Source organism: Centruroides sculpturatus, unplaced genomic scaffold (assembly GCF_000671375.1).
Source record: "Centruroides sculpturatus isolate CEXI.00-Female unplaced genomic scaffold, Cexi_2.0 scaffold560, whole genome shotgun sequence".
Lineage (NCBI taxonomy): Eukaryota > Metazoa > Arthropoda > Arachnida > Scorpiones > Buthidae > Centruroides > Centruroides sculpturatus.
In genome coordinates this window covers 234,327-250,083 of record NW_019384914.1, presented here as the reverse complement: position 1 = coordinate 250,083, position 15,757 = coordinate 234,327, and the positions used below count along the sequence as shown (strand labels likewise).

Here is a 15,757-nt window from a genome sequence, read left to right as displayed (position 1 = left end):
TTCAGGGCTAGGCAGAACCAGAGAGGACTCAAGGAATCTCCTTGAAAAATTCCTTGCCTAATGAATATTTCATTTGTTTGTATGGAAGCGTTACTAACCCTGAGATACAGTGTTGTTCTCCAGTGCTGCATAGTGTTTTGGAAGAATGCAATGAGTGATGGATGTATTTTGTACATGTGTAGAATATGTAGCAGCCAACTGTATGGAACACTGTCGAATGCTTTTCTGTAGTCTATATATGCCATGTGTATGTTTCTGTGTTGTTAGTGTGCTTGTCGTAGAATGACAATCTATGAGTAACTGTTCTTTGCATCCCCTGTGATTTCTGTGTAAAGTGTACTTAGTCTATTTGTTAATAAAAAGTTGATTTGATTTATATTTTATACAATGCCCAAACTTAAAAGGGGAGAAGCACTTGCCAGTTCTGAATTTTCTTTTGAATATTAAAGTTGATATCGTCAACGATATTATTTTTAGTTGTCAAAATTGCCCTTTGAAATAGCCACTCCGAATAATAATAATAAGAAAAGCAGAGCCTAAATGGTTAGGAGTTAAAAATTGAAATTTGGTACACAGTTAGGGTGCGTCATGAGAACATACACTAAGAAGAGATTTTTCAAAATTCCTCCTGTGGGAGAAAGGGATAGGATTAAGGCTTCCCATGAAGAACTCTGTTTCTATTATATTTTAGATGCCAATTTTGCATTTTTGATTACGTTTTAATAGGGTACATCATGAGAATATACACTAAGAAAGGATTTTTTGAAATTCTCCCGTGGGGAAGTGTTAACAATGGAAGTAGTTAAGTAACAATTGAAGTGTTAAGAGAAAGCGACATGCAAGATTTACAGGCACAGATGCAGTTTTTTGCGTTTTTGTGGAAAATTGACCATATTTTTAGACCTATGTAAAAATTCTCTAATTAGTCTGGAAACGGGACCTAATTCTTGCATTCTGTAAAAACGGATAAGATTGGCTATAATGTAATTTTAATCTTAATCTTAATGTTTTCAAATAGTCAAGGACCGTTATATGTGAGTAATGGGGATGGCTTTTGGAAGCGTGTGACGCACATGTTTCAGCTGATTTTTCATAAGTAAAAGGGTATGAATAACAGAAAAAAGTGAAAAGTGAATAGTGAAGTGTGTGAAAAGTAAAAATAAAAAAAAAACAATGCCAAAGTGTAAGAAAGAATTTTTGCAGTCTCCAATCATATCTCAAAGGCAAAAGATGGCATGAAGAAATGAAACCACAGAAGAAAGAAAAGTACATCTAACGTTGCTACGAGAAAATTATCAATAAAACAGAAATATTCAGACAGAAGAGCAACTTAAAAATTATAGGGAAACACATCAAATCAGAGAAAGATTATGTAAAGGAAGAGAAACAATTTTTTTATATACAGAAAAAAATTTTATTACTTATAAATGTATGAACAAATAAAAACCCAGCAAAGCAGGTACTTGCAGCTAGTAAGAAATAAATGAATGAGTAAATAAATAAATACATTATCAATCAATCAACCAATCAATCAACATTTATTTGTTATGGCTTTCGCCTTTACAAAGGGGTTACACGATCTTGTAACATTGACAAATACAAACATTGTTATACATGGTTTCAAAGATATTATAGCTTTATTAATAATGTTATAAATAAATGCATTATAAGTATTTATGAATAAAAAAAAACAAAGGAGAAAAAAGTATACACAACAAAAGAATCAAACTCGAGAACGCAAGCATACAAGTCAGGAGTGTTACCACCCACACCAAGCATGCTCAAGCAGATGTATGTATAACTTATATATAAAGTGCTAAAGAAAACTTTAAGTTTGTTTTTCTCGATCATATTTGAGTGTTCAGTTTAATATTTTACAGGTTTACTCACATGGTTTACTACCTCTACATGAAAGATCATCAAAATCCATTTCTCTAAAGCTGTAGGGTCTCCTTGTTAGTGTATCAATGTATTCTGTAATGTGTGTATTGTGATGTTCATGTTTTATGTGTGTTTTGATTTTCTTGAAAATGATTTTGAGTTGTTTCTTTAATTTGGGTGTTATGTTGTTTTTAGTTTATTGTGTCAGCCTGCCTAATTGCTGTCTAATGTCATTTATTTGTGTTTCTATCCTTCTCTGCCAGGCAGGCTTGTGATAGAATTGTGTTTTGTGTCTGTCTGTCTGTGAGTGTATTTTCAATCCAGGGTGTGTCACTACTGTGACTGCTCCAGCATAAACTAATATATGAATGTCTGTGAATGTAGGAATTGAATGAATCTAGTGTGATAGTAAGTGAGTGTTTATATAATTTGTAAGGAACCAAGTCCGAGCATTATTTTTATTTACTTTTATTTTGCTTTTATTATATTTTTGTTTGGGGCTTATGTTTAGTTAGGACGAAGGTTTCCTCACCCGTCACCTTAGAAAGTTAAAAAGAGAAGATAAAACCAACTTACCGACGAAAGCGCCATAGCTCACACTCGCACTCACGTGCACGCCCGAGCGGCAGATAGTAAGTCCGCACTGAAAGGGGGGGACAGACCCCACAGACTTTTAGGAACTTGTTAAACCTTAAAGGAAACATCCCGATCATTGTTCAAGAAAAGAATGTAAAAGGTTAACAAAGTATTGTCGGGATATAGGCTACCAGATAAACAAGAAAAAAGTGAATGTTACGTGTAAGTATGTAAATGAGGGGAGTGTCTCACTTAGAAACTGTAACGTCACCTCAGACTATAAATAGCGTAGCTCAAGTGAAGACGGCAGAGGTGAGCTCCTGAAAGGAATAAGCGTTGGTCTGCTAGTAGCAGTGAACGAGGTGTCCAATAGGAAATAGTCCAAGGCGATTGCAGTTTTCGATTTGTGGATCAAGGAATAAGAAAAAACTTGAGTTGGAAAAAGGTTCCTAGTATAATTGAGGTGACGGTTAGCATTTGTAGTTATAAGAAATTCTGTACCTAAGTTAAGGATTGATTTTTGTCGGAATTCCAAGGGGAATAGTTCTAAGTTAGAATAAAATTGAGTTTTGTCGGGTTGACTTTGGATTTGATTTGATTGAATGAATTTGTTGTTTGTTATAAATATTGTAAATAGTTATTCCTAGATCGTTATTAAATACTTTTATTGATCTTTGACTAACTTGTCTTTAATTTACTTCAGTGCACGCGAAAAGTCCAGGCCTGGCAAACTAACAAACGCGAACCCGCGTAAAGTATCCGTTAGGTACTGGCTCTTTCCGGAACGAAAATCGTTGTACAGCGATAAGTTAAAAATAGTACTTTACAAATTTAGTGTTTTCCGTACTTCCTTTGATGTGTTGACTTTTTGTATTTGTGGTCTTTGTGTGGGATCTGTACCTGTATATTTAGTGAGTGTTTCCTGAAGTATAAGTGAGAGCATGTTAACTAAATCTATGTCTATGTTATCAGTGGTGGATAAGGAAGTGTCTGTAATATCATTAATGGTAGTTGTTGTATGTGTACTATTATCAATGATTGTTGCTGGATTATCCTGACAGGTTACGTGACCTTCATTAATAATGTTAAATGTTTCTGTCTGTTGATATATTTGATCAGCAACCTGTTGTTTGATATGTTCTAGTGTTGTTTGTGGGATAAGGTGGTTGTTGATAAAGAAAAAAAAAACAATTATACACAACATTATTATTATTAACCCATCTTGATTATATTATAAGATTATAATAGTTGATTTTCAATTTCTTCTTTTTTTCCTATTTGTGGTATTTAACAAGAATATGTTTTCAGTAATTTATAATATTTCAAAAAATAACAACACTACAAGTAAACTGGAACCATACATACAGAGAATCACACCTAAACACAAAAGACAGCAATGAAGATGCAAAAGCACCAGGAGTTTACCAGATCCCACTACAGGATGATAGGTTCAACAGGACACTAACATATATTGGTTCCACATACACATCAATGCAAAGCCAGATTACGAGATCACAAAGTGGGCTTGGATATATATAAATAATAAAAATTTGTTAATTTCAGTTTATTTTGTTTTTTCTCAAAACAATTGAAGAAATTTAAAATTAAAGTTTGATGAGAGATTTCAGCTTTTCTGGAAAATTGGGAAAGGGTAATAAATATAATACAATTATAACTATAATTTCATTATATTTTTCTTATACAAATATACACAACCAAAACCCGATATATTAAGCAAATATACACCCATAACTGCCGTGAATGATCAGGCTAAATTTGGATATAATGATCATAAATTAGAAATGAATTTGGCACTCAAGTGAGGGGTTAGGCACCATTTTGTATTAAAATTAATAATTAACAACTGGTTAATTATTAATTGATGGTTATATCTTAAACTTATATATACTAGAAGAGGAGATCGGAGTGAAGGTCTGGGTAGCCTAACTGGCAACGCATCTGCACGGTAAGTGGGAGTTGCGGGTTTGAGCCCCACTTTGGGCTGATTCTTTTCTTCCAGTTTAATCTAAATTAATTAATTAAATATTATTATTATTAATTTTAATATGAGATGGTGCCTAACCCCTCACTCGAGTGCCAAATTCATTTCAAATTTATAATCATTATATCCAAATTTAGCCCAATCATTTATGGCAGCTGTGGGTGTATATATTTTTCTTAATTATTTGTGTAAAATATGAATATCCATGTTTATTATGATTTAGAAAAAGTATAAATTATTATAAAATAGGAAGACTGTATCACTATATATAAGTAAATTCAGTACTTTTCTGTTAATGGGACACCAGTTGATATGGTAAGATTCAAGCTTTATATGAGGGATTTTGCACCATTTCCAGAATGTTGACTCTTTGTGAAATATTCGCCTCCAAACATCAGTTTTTAGCATGTAACAGTACACTGTCTATTCAACATGCTTTGCATGTAATTATGCACTTCGGTGCTTGCTATTGCTCATATCAAAGTACCCAGATGGGGCAAAGTACCCAGATGGCACACCCCCTAAAACTATATAACATCAAGAACTCCATTAACAGTCAAGTGGGCTACTCAAAGCAACACAGTTGTGTGGGCTAAATAGTTAAATGCAATAGTGTTAGTGGAACAATGCAGACAACTGTATTGCACATCAGATTAAAGTTACAACCGTCTTTTTGTTAACAGAAAATATCCATAAATTCTCACAGATGGATAGCTGTATTCACTAATTATGAGTTTGCTGTATTTAATTAATCATACAAGGAATAAGACAGTTACTGTTTCAGGAATATTTTATTACTAATCTTGGGTAAGTTATGCATTTTGGGCATAGCCCCTCATCAGTCTGACCTATTTGAATAGCAGAACATATGAGTTAAATACTGTATTCTTAAATACTCGTATGTTCTAGTCAGGGGCAAATTCTCTGGGTTTGCTTAGCATGCGCTGCATGCTTAAGAAAAAGTTTTGACCATCAATATATTTTTTATATGAGAACAAATATGTCAATAATAATTTATTCTAACATGTAAACTCATTTATCATTTGTGTTTCCTTTAACACTGGCAGCTAGCGGCTAGCCATTTTCAGTCAGTGCAATGCTTGTGGAAACTTGATTGCTTGCTCATGGAGGTTTTCTGCAGCAAACAAGTGCATGTGCATGATGTCATTCTAAGCATTTAACACGGCAAGATTGTAGTAAAAGCTTGTAGTACCCAGTGAGCATACATGTATTGTGTACAGGGGCAGATCTACACAGGAATTAATAGGGCTAAAGTTCTGGGACCCCAGTGTCAAGGGCCCATAAAAATTGAATTATCATCATAAATTTTTAATACTTGTTTCACTATAATATATTTCATCTGTAGATATAATGGGCTTTATAATAATCTATATCTTTTTATTCACACCAAATAACGTTTCTGCCTATTGTTTATTTCTAGAGATAGGCCTATTATTCTTATTATAACTTTCAACATGCCAAAAAATTTTGGTCAGGATTTGCCCCTGGTTCTAATATTAAATAGATCAGACTGATGAGAAACTGAACACGAAATGCATATCTGATTGGTAATGAAATACAGTAGAGTATTTATTATCCGAAACAATTCGGGACTGGAGTTGTTCGAATAACTGATCATTTACAAAAAAATATATTAAAACAAAACTGTACTGTATATTCTATATCACATAAATTACAAATACATACCTTATACAAAGTAGTACATTAAAGTAGGCCTACAGTATAGGTTGGTAGGAAAGGGGAGAGTGCTTCAGTGCCACAGCACTAGTGGAAATTTGATTTTTCTGAGTGAAATGCTTTTGGTTAACTGATATTTCGGTTGATCAGTATCTGGATAATCGATGCTCTACTGTACTTCTGAAATAGTAACCATCTTAGTCCTCTTACAATTAGTTCCAAACAGCAATATCACAATTAGTGAATATAGCTATTTATAATTGACAACATTAATTCAGGAACATTAAGCTAATATAATAAATTCTCACATTTTGATAGATTATGGACATAATTTAGTTTGTCCAAATAATTTTTGTTTGGATTGTTTGAAACAAAGTTAAAAAATTAAGATACACAAAGAACTTCAATAAAACAAAAATTTTTAAATATACACAATTCAATAAGTGTTTTAATAGTCATTTACAAAGTATGAAACTCTAAAATATTAAAATTATTATAATAAAAACAAATTTAATATGAAATTTAACTTCAGAAAGAATAAAAATATTAAAATAATTGCAAAATACATAATATATATATTTAACCTGAACTGCATGCATTCTTGTGTTCTTTGGATCTGAAACTTGTAAACTCATCTACAATGGAGTTATAATGGATGAGAAAATTTTCATTTCTTGAAGAAATCATTTCTTCTCCATTTACCCTGCCAGAGCTTTTATCACATTTCGAATACTGCCCAGTAAGAAATTCCATACAAGTTAAAGAAGAATTTGAACAAGTAGTGCTCGCAGAGAAAGGTATACCGACAGGAGTGCCAATAAGTCGGGGAAGAAGAATCGAAACATTATCAGAAGACTTCATCCACGTGGAACGAAGTTGTTTTTTCAACCGTGACAATTTGCCTCTACCCCTGAACAGTTCTGTTTTATAATGCATTCCACATTCTTTCAAGTATTTAATTTCATTTAAATCATTTGAATCTCTACAAATCCACATAGATATACTTTTTTTAATTGGTGCATGATTTCCATGTAAAAACATGTTGGACGCACTATTTTTTTTATGTAAAATTTCAAACTTTTTAATTATATTTTGTAAAGCTTTTCGTCTTTCAGCCTTATTTATTAAATATTTAGTGTAACTTAATGGAAATACTTTTTTATAAAAATTATAAGAATTTTTTATTTGTCGTTTTGTAATTTTTTTATTTTTTTCCTGTCTTCCTTCAGCAGTCACTTGAGATGAATAATGTGAATTGTTTTGACAAGAACTGTTTGTTTTTGAATTTATTAAATCAAAATTATTTTTAAATATCCTGTTATTAGATAAATGAATGTTTTCAAATAGGTTTTCTTGAGATCTCTCAATATTTATCTTATCCAAACACTCAAATTTACGAGAGAGTAATTTTACAGATCCTGTAGAAACTTTTCGTTTCATATAACTGCTATAAGCAACATAATCATTTTTATAAAAAATCTGATTTATTTTATTTGGAAGACTACAACTATTTCTGTCTTCAAATAATAACCTGATTTGTTGTACATTTCCAGTAAACAATTTTGGATTTTTTTCAAGATGAGTTTTGTCTTTTTTCTTGATAATTGGAAAAATAATTTTATTTAATAATTTGTATTCTGAATTATTAACTAAATTCTTTTCAGGACAGCTATCATTATAACTTGATTTTTCAGACATTGTTTGAAATGATTCCATTTCTGATGCATGTCGTAAATCAATTGAAGAGACAGTTCGTTCTGGAATGTAGTCTGGTCGAAAAAAACTATGAACTGCAAAATATCTTTTCGACGACGATAAATAATCTCTAATATCGCAACACGAAAGAATTTTCCGAGGTACTTTACTTAATTGTTTGTGGCTGTTTTTACCTTTAAACTTATTTTGAAAATTTTTATTCATCAAATAACTATCATTACCAGTTGTTATTTGAATATTGTTATTTTTACATATTAAACTATCTGAATATATAATATTCTTTTCTGGTTGACACTGCATTAGAAGATAATTTGAAGTGCTTGCTGACAAGATTTCAGGAGACGATTTATTTTGATATAATTTTGATTGCATTAATCTCTGTTTAAAACATTGATTTTGACCAAAAAATATATATTTGTTTTTTGCTATTTTTTCAAAATGCTGTATTTTATCTTTCACACTACCACAAATTAAAACATTTTTTTTAAGTTTATTTAACACACTCAAGAATTGATTATTTTTGTCTGTAGAATTTGTTCGTACTTCTTCAGAAATAAAGTGCTTTGAAGGACTTTTCCTTAATGTGAAAGAACGTTTTTCTGATGAAATGGGAACTAATGTTGTATTTAGACTTTGCTTAGAATTGTTGTACATACAAGATTTTTTACAATTTTCATCTCTAAATAACTTCTCCGAAATATCTTTGCATTCAAATGAGGAATTTACATTATCACAAACCATATCAGATGATGTATTTAAGCATCTAGACATATTTTCAATCCTTGGACATCCATTTGCTACTTTAAAATTTCTCAAAGAAGTATACAAATCATCTATATGATGGTAAGAAATGTAAGTGCCTGCATCATTTGACATTTGATCTATTATATGATCTTGAATTTTCACATTTTCATTTGTACTTGAAGTATAAAAGCTAGGTCCAAAAGAATTAACTTTCTCTCTAAAGTCTGATGCAGAAGGAAAATAACACTTTTCTAATTTTTTGCATTCAAACTTATATTTAAGATTATCATATTTATATATTAAATCTGATACCGATAAACTATATTGAAACCTATTTAACTTTTTATGACAAACAAAGGGAAGAGTTTGTTTCAATTTCAGCTCTTTATTTTCAAAAGTTTCTCTTAAATCATCAACAGAATGTATCTTCATTTTTAATTCCTTTGCAATATTTTTTCCCCAATTATTCTCATTTTTTAATTTAACAAAAAATTCTCCTCTTTCTTGGGCTCCTTTTAAATTTGCATACAAATAAGAAAGATTAATGGGTGTCGTCAAAGATCTTTCTTGCTTCCTTTCATTTTCCAATGTCATTATTTTTTCTAAACTACAATAATAGTTTTTCAATCTTAAAAATTTTTGAGACCTCTTAACTGATTCAATAACATTAGTGATATACTGATGATAGCTTAAACAGGAGGAATGATGAAATGCTCCCTTGCAATTTTCATCTGACAAGTGAATAATTTCATGGACATTTCTTAAAAATATTCTCAAATTAGTATTTCTTTGCTTTGCCATGCATAAGTATTTTCTTTCTCTTGTTCTCTTTTGAGAAATTATATTACAATAATTAGGTATTATAAATTTTTCTATTAAATTTGAATTTAAATATTTAGAATCCAAATCTACTGTATAATCATTTTTGTGATTTTTTGTAATTTTACAATTATAAAAAGGCATTTCTGAATTATTATGCATTTCAATATTTAAAGAATCCATTTTAAATGTTCTAGTAGAATTTTCAAAAGCAGAAGAATTGCTCTGATCATCATGAAGTGATGTTTGTTCAAGCTTAGAATTTTTTGATAAAATGTCATCAATATGAGTTTTAGAACAATTCATAGAATTGATTAATTTCTTCTTACAGCTCGATTTAGATGTAAACTTAAATTCATCAAATAGCGGCGTAGAATTTTTAAAATAATTATTATTGTTTGAAAAATTGTCAGTAAACGAATATGGAATATAATCTATTTTTTTAATAGTAAAATTAGAGTAATTATTTTTTGAATCAAGTTTGATTTTATCGTATCCATAAAAAGGCACTTTGTTTGATGAAGTTTTTAACGAAGGAATCCACAGAGAAGAACTTCTACAAGGAGGAACAGGAAAGGATTTTGATAATGTAGTTCTGGCAAAACATTTGCTTACATAATCAGATTTAGTATTTAATAAAGGAAAACTATTTGTTAGCATGCTTTGTGCACTAGTGTTAGCATAACTTTCATAATTAGTATAGTCAAAAGTATCAAGACTCTGGCAAGGAAGACTTCTAGAGCACTGAAGAAAGTGTCGTTGGACACAAAGGCTGCATGAGCATATTTCTGGAAATAGAGGTGAGTTACAATAGTTAGTGTAAGAAGATTTCAGCTTAAAAGAAATAGTAGACACAGGTAAACAATTAAAAGAATACACATATTTTATAATTATTTTCACAGCAATTATATTTAAATACAATTAAATTATTATTTAGTATAAATAAATCAATAAGTATAAAACTCCAACAGGCACACCGGGTGATATAATAAAATAAAATTCGACTTACATAAGCCTGTAACCGATGTGAAACGGCAAAACATTCTAACGCAGAAACATTTTCTGAACACCTTCCGTATTCTTCCTCAGGTATTCAAACTGGATTTTTTCATATTCTGGAACACTGTTATAAAATTTTTTAAATAAGTTTAAAATAAAACGACCGATGACAGTTCGAATGCGCGATGTCCATTGCGCACGCGTTGTACACATCGTGTTCCCCGTTGTTCGGCTTCCCATTAAATCTTCTAATCCTCATTTAATTTTTATATGACGACATTGAGAGACAACCACAGCATTGATATGGAAAGGATCTCACTTACGTTCAACCATATCTTGGAATCGGTATATACAGCGGTTGCCAAAAGACGTAATGTCAACATTGCTTACAAGAGGGGCCCAACTATCTTTGACATACTACGCAATGGAAAGGACCCGCCTGACCCGATCAAATCGCCGGGCATATATCGGATCCCTGTTCGTGATGATAGATTCGGTAGGGATTTAGTCTATATAGGGTCTACGAAACGCTCGATGGGCGTGAGAATAAGCGAACACAAAGCAGACATACGACATAACAGAGCCACCACGTCACTCTCGGTTTATGCTTCTGACCCTGATATTACGGTTGACTTCACAGGGGCAAAATTAATAGTTAAAACAACACAGAGGGACCACCTCAAATGGTTAGAGACGGTAGAGATATATAAGGCGCACACTACATCTGAGTGCATTAATTCACGGGAGGAGATGGCTCTTTCGGTCGCTTGGCAAGCCGTTCTACATAGTGACTCGTAAAGATGGATCTAATATCTGATGATGCGGCGGACACGTGACGTTAAATGTTAGAATATTGCATCGGATGAAGAACGAGAACAAAAATTAAATGAGGATTAGAAGATTTAATGGGAAGCCGAACAACGGAGAACACGATGTGTACAACGCGTGCGCAATGGACATTGCGCATTCGAACTATCATCGGTCGTTTTATTTTAAATTTATTTTAAAAATTTTATAACAGTGTTCCAGAATATGAAAAAATCCAGTTTGAATACCTGAGGAAGAACACGGAAGGTGTTCAGAAAACGTTTGTGTGTTAGAATTTTTTGCCGTATCACATCGGTTACAGGCTTATGTAAGTCGAATTTTATTTTATTAAATCAATAAGTTTAAAAAATAAAGTGAGTGCAACAGCTTTAAATTATATAATAAATTTAGAAAACAAATTTTACCTGAAAAATATAAATTTTACCAATCTACATTTGGTGTAAGTCATAAAAGTCAAATCAGTAATTTTGGCCTTTAGTATTATCAAGAGATAAATGCTTTTTTCAGATATAATTCTAATTAAATGTTGAAATTTTACTTATATGAAAAATTTTATTTTTCTATTATTTACATTTACTATAATTTTTTTCATTTCTTTTTATTAACATAATTTCATGCAGATAATTCATGGCAACATGTAACCCAAACTAGCAAACATGCTGCAAAACACTGCTGGAATAAAAATAAAACTTTCATATAACCCTGAATGCCACACACCCAGCACCACCAAACACTTATTGATAGCTTGAACATCTTAAATCCTCTTTTCAGCAAGACTTTAATTTATTTAAATGAACATTTTGACTTCTTATTGTACGTCTATGTCAGATTTAACAAAAAGATTCAAACTTTACATTCTAATTGACATTCTAACAATTTTTAAAAAACAAATTGAAATAAGATTTGGAATGCAAATGGCTGCATATCTCAACCTGATATTAAACATAACATATATGTATAAAATATTACATAATATGACATACTGTAGTGATAAATACATTGTCAAAGAATTCAATATATCTAAATAAATTACAATAAAACTGCAAAACTAAAATCAAATATCAACAAAAAAGATTAAAACTATAAAAATAAAAGACCAAGAAAAGATACGTTTAAGACAACTTGTTGTAAGCTTGATTTACTCAATGTTTACTATGTATAGTGTATGTCGTCTGATCGCTGTATTGGGTGGTCTACCACTGACTGCAGCACCTTCAATAATGTTTCTTTTTCTTTATAATTAATACATTGAACTGCCCTCAAAGCAAGGAATATTTATAAGTCTCTAGTGTTCTTAGTTTATGAGTGTGAAAAACTCTTTTTAACAGTTTCACTTGGTTCCAGCATTTTTTAAATACAAAATGGGAACCAATTAGTAAAATTTTTTCTCTTAATTCATTCCCATTTTGTTTATAAAATGATTTTACTAAACCAAACGATTACAGTAATTAATTGAGCTATGGCGATTATTTGGTTTAGTATCAATGCATTGAGTTTCAGGAAGTTTATTATATATACAAATATTGTTAACTGAATATACAGTAGAGCGTCGTTTATCCAAAAGCTGGTTATCCAAAAGCATTCCAGTCAGCAAATTTAAATTTTTGCTAGTGTTGTGGCGTTGCAATCTTTGGCTAAGTCTTGGACTAATCCAATATTTTTTTGTTTGTGTATGTGTTTTAGCTGGCAGCACTGGCTCTTTTGTGTGATGTTTTTCTGAGGACTGTGTGTCATGCTGAATCGAACATTTTTGATACTATATTAACTTCTAAAGTATATTCTGTGTGTAGCGTCTTTGTAATCCAAACAATAATTTTGGTAGACAATCGAACAGCAATTGGTTAGAAAACGTTATGTTTGATTTAAAATATTTCTAATTCAGATGCATTTCGGGTTGGCTTGTATTCCCAACCCCTCTTCAGTGCTGTTAAAATTACAAAAAATATAAGGTGAGTCACAACATTGGTGAGTAGGACATAACAAAAATGCGAGGTGATGATAACATAAAATGCTTACATGTTATATAATAGTACATCATAGACTTATTTGACAATATTTTTATTACATGGTAGTATGATTATTTCCTATAATATGAAAAACGATGGTAAAAGGGGGGAGGTTGCTTAACACATCATTTATATGTTTTTTGTGTGTCAAAACATTTATATGTTTTGTTTTATTCTAAAGTATAATTTTTTTGTTTTTATATTTTTCAATATATTTATTTTGTTTGTAAAAAATAAAAAAATAATTTTTAACGATACAATAGCCATGATTATTATTTTAAAAAGTTTACGTTAGGCTTAACATCAACAAAAATTCAACGCAAAGCAATGGAAAAAAATTTCAACATGGGATAGGTTAATATATTTTTTCATACGTAATTGGTTATCCAAAAAATAAGTTATCTGAACAACCCTAGTCCACAATTGATTCGGATAAACGACGCTGTACTGTATTATAATAATAATGATAAATTCATTGCATTCTTCCAAAACACTATGCAGCACTGGAGAACAACACTACATCTCAGGATTTATAACACTTCCATACAAACAAACCAAATATTCAGTAGGCATGGAATTTTTCAAGGAGATTCCTTGAGTCCTCTCTGGTTCTGCTTAGCTCTGAACCCATTATCTAACATGTTAAACAACACGCAATATGGTTACAATATCAGACATGAAAAAACAACACAGTTTACACTGTTGCATCTAATGTACATGGACAACATAAAACTTATGCACCCACACAAAAACAACTTCATCAACTCCTACAAATCACACATACACTAAGGACATACAAATGGAATTTGGACTAGACAAATGCAAAACACTTCAAATAGAAAAAAAGGAGTCCTGAAAACAGAAGATTTTGCACTTGGAAATGGAGATGTTATTGAATCCATGGAAGAGGGTCAGTTCTACAAGTATTTAGGGTTCCAACAGGCCAAACTAATAGAACATACACAAATAAAGCAACGATTAATTAAAAAATACCAAAAAAGGTTAAACACTATTCTCAGAACACAGTTATAGCAATAAACACATATTTTGATCCAGTACTCACATATTCTTTTGGAGTTACAGATTGGACTAGTGTGAGGACCCAAACGGGGTCCGAAAGGAGGCCATTAACAACTTTTCGAATGAGTCAAGTTTCGTAGCTCAAAACAGCAAACTTAAAGATCGGATTTAAACAATGAACTTTTTGTCTTGTTAAAAGATTTTAAACAATAGATAAAGTCGAGGAAAATGAGGTTGGAGAGGAGTCGTGTTCCTACGCAACGTTGACCTCTCCCGCACCCTTTGTGGGGTTTCGAATTGTCACTATGTGACGAGGAGACCAATGGAGAGGCGACGGTGGTGGAAAAATCGACAAAACCGCATTTTCAGGAATTTTACAGGGTCTTGGGTTTTGGTGCATAGTGCTCACCTGCTGGGACTTACTGCTCTCGACAGAGATACAACGTATGCTCTTTCGACGCCCTGGAAGCTGGTTTCACCAACCCGTCACGTCCAGAAGCGCCGAGGTCACATTCAGAATCGCCAAGGTTCAACTCGTCAACCAAGGACATCGCTTCAAGGGGTGGTGCGTGCCCAGGGGCCATCGTTCTCTGCATCCAGCGTGCTGAAAACACCCAAGGACCGATCGAACAGTCAAACTTTTCCGTTTTTATTGGAACTGTTATAGTAACCCATCGTTGGATAGGCTTTCGCCTGACTAATTGGATTATTGTAAGAACCATTTATGTATATTATTAAACGGTTTTATATGGTAAACCTGTCTCGGTGAGTCATTCTGCACCCACACGACAGTAATGACCCCAATCAGCTGACCTCACACTAGTACAGATCTTGAACAACTCCAAAGGAAAACAAGAAAAACACTAAGCATAAGCATCATCATCCTAAATTAGTCATAGAAAGATTAAACTATAATTTAAAAATAAGTTAGTAATATTTAAGAAATTAATATAACTTAGTTCAAGACGACAAAATAAAACACACAGTAATAATCAGTTTTTGATGATCTAATTATATCTTTCCAAGACTTAAATCTCATCAAATACTTTTCCTACTTTCTTGAAATTTCACACAATAGAAAAATACATGTTCCTAAGTTTCATACACTTGCATGTTACAGTTACTACAAATTCTATCAAAATCTATTATTAGTCTCCAGTTGAATGCCAAAATATAATTTTGACCACATCTTAGTTGAAAAATTAATCATTTTACATAATAATTTATGTCCCTAAACAAATAATCTTCGCACATAAAAGTTGTTTTAATACTCAGTATAAATTAAAATATTTATTCTTTTCCAGCAGAAACCAATCTCCTTGAATGCTTTGTTCACAACACACTTTCAGAATTAACATTTGATAGCTTTCAATCAAATGAGAATCTTGAGACAACCATAAAAAGGTGAAACTGTGTTGATCTAACAAACTTTTCAGTGCCAACGTCCAATTATATGTATAACTGCCCA

The 15,757-nt window shown here is 31.6% G+C and overlaps 1 protein-coding gene across 1 annotated transcript in view; it reads right to left on the bottom strand.

The window, feature by feature from the left end:
- The window catches only part of LOC111631709, a 334,641-nt gene that overhangs the window by 199,656 nt on the left and 119,228 nt on the right, over window positions 1-15,757 (bottom strand). Inside the window, exon 13 of the mRNA XM_023376015.1 lies at window positions 6,742-10,224. Within this exon, the coding sequence (XP_023231783.1) occupies window positions 6,742-10,224 (3,483 nt within the window). The remainder of the gene's footprint in view (window positions 1-6,741; window positions 10,225-15,757) is intronic.